General features: G+C 28.1%; 1 protein-coding gene across 1 annotated transcript in view; it reads left to right on the forward strand.

The window, feature by feature from the left end:
- Positions 1-328: 328 nt before the first annotated feature.
- LOC125033724 (BRCA1-A complex subunit Abraxas 1-like) overlaps positions 329-6,681 on the forward strand; it is a 21,516-nt gene continuing 15,163 nt past the window's right edge. The window contains exons 1-4 of the mRNA XM_047625442.1: positions 329-481; positions 5,085-5,175; positions 5,700-5,803; positions 5,989-6,185. Coding sequence (XP_047481398.1) covers positions 344-481; positions 5,085-5,175; positions 5,700-5,803; positions 5,989-6,185 — 530 coding nt within the window. The 5' untranslated portion in view covers positions 329-343. The remainder of the gene's footprint in view (positions 482-5,084; positions 5,176-5,699; positions 5,804-5,988; positions 6,186-6,681) is intronic.

Raw genomic sequence — 6,681 nt, forward strand, 5'->3', positions numbered from 1 at the left:
TTTATTTTTGTGTTTGACGTTGTTGTTAACATTATTACTATTATATCCGTTGTTCCTATATTACTTCTATTTATGTTATTATCCAGACCATCATGATTCCTTTTACTATTATCATGACCATAATCCTTATCATCATTATCATTCCCTTATTGTTGAGGTTTGTTGTCATAACATATGCTGTTCGTATGTACGGACTGCGACTTTGTTTCGCTTGCTGTGAGATTACTTTTGGGGCAAATCTCGAGTATGAATAGAGTTATTTCATACTTAAAAGCCGGTAAAATATCCGGAGTCGTGTATATTTGGGATAGTTAGATCGTTTTAAGATCTGTTGTCTCCAAATATGAGAGACTTTCGAAAGTTGATCAAGCGTATCGAACCTGCCAAGGGAGGAATGGCTGCGTCTGGCGTGAGAGTGAGCTGTTCAGGCGCCGTTTTATCTTCATTACTCTACGAACAGTTAAGAAGTGGCCATGCTCAAGTAAGACATAATTAAAGGCATTCATTAATACGGTAGTTTTGTTGAAAATATCTTACTGTGAAAGTCTGTGTTTTTCGTAATTGCAAGTCAGCAGCCCTTGAACGAAGCGCAAACCAAAGAAAAATGTGAGAAAGAGTTGAATTTTATTATTAATATCTGACCACGAATGTTTCACGTTTGCTAATGAAATGATAGACAACAAACATTATACGTTTCCTAAAATAATCATTCTTGACCACATAACTCGGATATCTCACTTTTTCCTGTAAAAAGAAATGATATATTCGGATAACGGTCTGTGTCTGTAAAGCACAACTGTTAAACTCAATGATTGAACCGGTTACATATTTAGTAGATTTATGTAAATACATCTTATTGTGAATAAGAGTAGATTTTTCCTCTCTCTGCCCATTATGTTATGAATATGGGAAGAGGCATGAAACCAGATGATTTAAAAATCTGAAAGCAACAATGTTGTTTAATCAGGAATTAGATATGACATTTTTATTTTTGATACATTATTTACATGTACCATTTACAAAAGCAGAATTTGAGATTATGTATAAAATTCCATAATAACTTTATACGGGAATTACTGTTGGTCATGCTAACAAATTTTGTTTTGATGGACAACTTATGATGTCTTCCACGCAGATATAGTTGGTATTTGTGACCGAGAGTGACACTAACTTCCAAGATGAATTCCCAAAACCATGCTAACATGCGAACCCAAAATTCCAAACCTAACCTTTCCTACCTTCTATTTATTCCCTAGACTGGGGGCAAGTCCCCCGGTACCCCCCATTTATTAGCACTTTGTGCCATCTTACACAAAACACGATATTAAGAACTCTATGTGAGGGTGTTGCGGATTTTTTCATCAATTCACGGTAAATTGGAGGTTGATGCAACTGTAACTGTTTTGTTTATTACTCTATTTCTTATGCTCTATAAAATGACAATGTCCATTTCCCTCTATCTTTGTGCATCACTCTCAGTAACATTAACATTAAATAATGATGAAAGGATCAACTGGTGGCAGCTGCCATGACAGTGGCACATCTTTTCAGCAGTTACTGTGGTATCTACACAGATTGTGCTCTTACAAAGGCACGTAGAGCTCTGGCTAGTTCCATGTTTAATGAAAAATTGCCAGGAAGGCCTACAAGAGCTTAACACCCAAAATTTTAAATGAGGGAGGTTTGTTGGCCTTTCACTGGGTTTTACATACATTCAGAGGTTACTACAATCTCGTGACACTGAACTACTCTAATTATTGTTGCTATCGTTTCTTAGGGTATTTCTGCATACTGAAAATACTATGTCAGGACAGTATATATCTACTCCAATTCATTAATACTGTCGAAGAACAGCTTTTGTATTGGACTATGGATGATATTTAAGATTATACAAATTTTTGTCTACATCAGGTTTTTGAGCTTTTTTGAAGATTCACGATTACTAGTAAAAATTCAGGATTATAATAACAAGTAGTGTGTACTGCCCAAATGCATTTGGTTTTATTTGAGCAAGATGCACAAAAATCTGGCCACCACTATTTGATATGTTCTTTATCTTATTTGATAACTTTATTATATCATTTCTGCAACAGAAATTATATAAAAATCAAAATAAACTGAGCAAAAGGATGCTACAATTATAGTCACACTTTCATAACATGAGATTGAATCTAATTCCATATATACAGCCACACCTTAACATATACACTCAGTTTCACATACTTGTATTTGCTCCCAGTTTCTTTAGTATGTACTCATAAGGTGATTTATATATTGCATCCTCTTTTTTACAATTATAATTTTCCTTAACACATTCCACTGATAGGTCATAGTGCATCATTTTATTTTGTGATGTGAACCACTGGTGGTTTGGAATTAGAAATTCATAACTTTTTTTTATTGATTTGTTTCCAATTTCATGTTGCTTAGATTTTAGTTTATAGATGTTTAAGTATATACTGAACAAAATTATGTTAATATAACTAATTCCATATGAAAATGAACACAAATTTAGTATACAGACCACCATTATTTTTAAAAGAAACCATCAAAAGTGTAAGGATATATATTTCTATATATTCCTCAATAATGTCAGTGTGTTACTAACATTTCAGACCAGGGTACCCTTCTTACCTGTACACTTTTTTCCAAACTCACTTAATGGTTTTCACAATTGTGTCATATTTTTCCTGAATATAGAACCTTGTATGTAGCTTCAACTTGATGAATTTTCACCAAGACTCACAGAGTGTATGATTGCTAGTGGGTCATATTGCAAGTACATGTGTAATTATTTTTACCAAATGTGATTTGGCCCACAGATCTATGCATTTTTATGCATCCAACAGACTGCAAAACACCCAAAAACCAAGTACCTCTTCTTGTGTTGATATCATGTGCTATATTGGGACAGGAAGGTTTTTTCTTTTCACATTAGTTGGGAGCTGGGATCTCCACCAATCGCACAGAAGTTGTTAATCTAATCTTATGATATGAATCTTACTAAATATGGAATATATGTACATGTAAAACTGATACTACAGATTTTGAATCAGGATCTGTATTAGGAGCAGTAATGATACCTGTTGCAATATTTTACGGGAATGTTATAACTATATCTGTTTTTACTAAAAATGTAAGATTTTAGATATTCTTTTGCTTTTAATATTTGCAAAATCAAATTTACTGCAGGCTCTAAACCAGGATTAACTCTTGCAGCATATTGTGTTTCATGATATGATGTACATCAGTACACTAAACAATCACATTTTTATCTACTCATAATCACTTCATACAAAAATATCTATAACATGGTACTTGAAAACATCATAGTCATTTCCTAGCATCATGTGAATTATTGCTTAGGGAAGTCCTGTGCCCTCACTGACCATGCGTAAATGTACTTCGACTGACCCTAGTGAGCTCAGATGCCTATGAAAAATGTTTACTAGTATGTTTTTAGTAGTACGATGAAATTTCAGCAATTTCATGTAAAATTATGTTCAGAAATACCTTACAAAGTTTGATCTCAAGTTACATACTAGTAAAACAGCTGAAAGAGTTCTACATAATATTCCTTTAGTTTTCAATATTTTTACACTTAAAGATTCTGATAAGATGTGAAAATGGTTATCTTATATTATTAATAGTAATAATAGTGAGAGGTCATACTGTTACAAATGTTTTTTTTTTTTTTTTTTTTTTTTTTTTTTACTTCTTCTTCTTCTTGGATGAAGAGATAGTTATTATTATAATTTAGAAAATTTGTTGTTGTTGTTATTATTATTATTATTATTATTATTATTATTATTATTATTATTATTAATGTTATTATCATCATTATTACTATTGCATTGATAATATTATTTTGGTATTATTATTATTATTACCATTATTATTATTATTATTATTATCATTATTATTATTATTATTATTATTATTATTATAATTATTATTATTGATATTATTATTATTATTATTGTTATTATTATTATTATTATTATTATTATTATTATTATTATTATTATTATCATCATAATCATCATTTGTCACAGTCAGTGCCATTGTTATCTTCATTTTCATTATTATTATTATTATTGTTGAGGTTATTATTATTATTATTATTATTATTATTGTCATTATTTTCATTATTATTATTATTATTATTTTCATTATTATTATTATTGTTGTTGCTGTTGTCATTATTATTGTTGTTGTTTTCATCCTTGTTGCAATTATGATTTTTGTTATGATTATTATTATTATTGATGTTGTAGCCATTATCTTTATCATTACCATTATCATTATTATTCTTACTATTATTATCAACATCATCACTATTATTATTATTATTATTATTATTATTATTATTGTTATTTTTATTATTATCATTATCATTATTATCACTATTATTATTATGATGGTCAATATTGTTATTATTAGTATTATAATTGTTATTATTATTTTCATTGTCATTATTAATATTAGTATTAGTATTTTATTTACTATTACTATTACTATTACTATTACTGCTACCATTCCATTTATTTATCTTATTGTTATTTGTTGTTATCATTATTATCATTATTATTTTTATCATTATTATTATTATTATTATTAACATCATTATTATTATCATTATTATTTTAGTAGTAATATTGTTATTTTCATTGCAGTTATTATTATGATCATTGTCGTTGTCATCATTATCATCATTATTGTTGATGTTACTGTTGTTGTTTTTATTATTATCTTTGTTAGTACTAGTATGATTATTGTGTTTACTATTTACTATTACTATCTATATATTATTATTATTACTACTATTATTGTCACTGCTCTTGTTATTGTTATTATTTTTATTAGCTGATACTATTATCATTATTGTTGTTATTATTATTATTGTTAGTATTGTTGCAATTGTTAATATAATCATTATTATTATTGTGATTACATTCATAATTATAATTGTTATCATCAGTATTATCATAATTATCACTATTGTTGTCACTGTTATTATTGATTATGGATTTTTTTTTTCTAATTAGAATTATATTTTTATATATTGACTTTTACTCACACAGGAAGGCTTTCTGGTGGGGCAGGTGCAGAGTCACATCAGTGAGCATATCAGTGACTCACAGATCTGCAATGAGAAAATGGAAACCCTTATTAGTAAGTTTATTATCTGTCTATATAATACAATATATCAGATGATTACTGTATAACCTTTTGTCATGAACTCATTATTGTGCATATAATTAATGTTAAGATTTTTTTTTTTTTTTAGATATTCTTAGTGGTTTCATAGTATAAATTATATATATATATATATAAATTATATATATATATATATATATATATAAATATATATGTGTGTGTGTGTGTGTGTGTGTGTGTGTGTGTGTGTGTGTGTGTGTGTGTGTGTGTGTGTGTGTGTGTGTGTGTGTGTGTGTGCTTGTGTGTGTTTGTGTATATATATATATATATATATATATATATATATATATATATATATTTATATATATATATATTTATATATATATATATTTATATATATATATTTATATATATTTATATATATATATACATATACACATACATACATACATACATACATATATATACATACATACACACTTATTTTTTATTACTATTATTTGTTTTAACTGTATAATTTTTTTCTTTCTTTTTCACAGATGTCTCCTCATTTCTACCATGCACCATGATTGGAAGCTTTTACTCAGGTGCAGGTATACTCAATGAAGAGAAATTAAACGCCTATATGGGTCCAAAATTTAAGGTATCAGAATGTTAATTTTATATAATCTTTACAAATGTGAGAACACCTTCAGGTATATCTTTCAATGTTTATATATTGTATGTATAAGTGCTGTGTGTGTATGTTTATTTATGTATATGATTTTCTGTATGCATATGCATATGTACTTATATTTGAATACATTATAATCCTAAATTAATTATCAGAATGTGATTGGCTGGTACCGTTGTCGAGGTTCATCATGTGAAGATTTGTATCTTCGTGAGATGTTGGTGCATAAACAGCTTGCATCAGTTATGTCACACACTGGAGGGCATTTTATTATGGGCATTATGTCATGTTCTCCATCAGTAGATGCTGGCACATTTACTGTTTCCCATAAATTTATGATGCTTCAAAACAAGTACGTATAAATCTTATATTAAAATTTTATTGCTGTGATTTAATTGAGTTGTTGAAGATGATATGTATTATGCACATAGTGCATACTGCACATACTTATTTTGTTTTTTTCTGTGGATATATTTTATGTAATAATTCATATGCCAAATGATTTGTTTACAATTAGAATTACACATATGACAATATCAAGATTTCTTTTTTTCTTTTCTTTTCTTTTCTTTTACTAAAAGTTGTTATGATTCTGTACATTGCACGTATTCCTGAAGTGCACTTTACAGTATCTGGTTTTGTAATGTTTGTTGATAGCTTCATAGTAAGAACTAATTGTGTTGTGAAAAGACTACTTGTAAATTGTAAGATACTTTTATTATGGTAGGCTTCTCATAGTTTAGATATGCATTGATGTTCCACTTTACATTTGTGGATTTTTATATTATAACTATACAAATTTTACCTTAACTCAAAGCCGATGGGCATGGTATGTACGTACATGCCAT

This window comes from Penaeus chinensis, chromosome 2, assembly GCF_019202785.1.
Source record: "Penaeus chinensis breed Huanghai No. 1 chromosome 2, ASM1920278v2, whole genome shotgun sequence".
Classification (NCBI taxonomy): domain Eukaryota; kingdom Metazoa; phylum Arthropoda; class Malacostraca; order Decapoda; family Penaeidae; genus Penaeus; species Penaeus chinensis.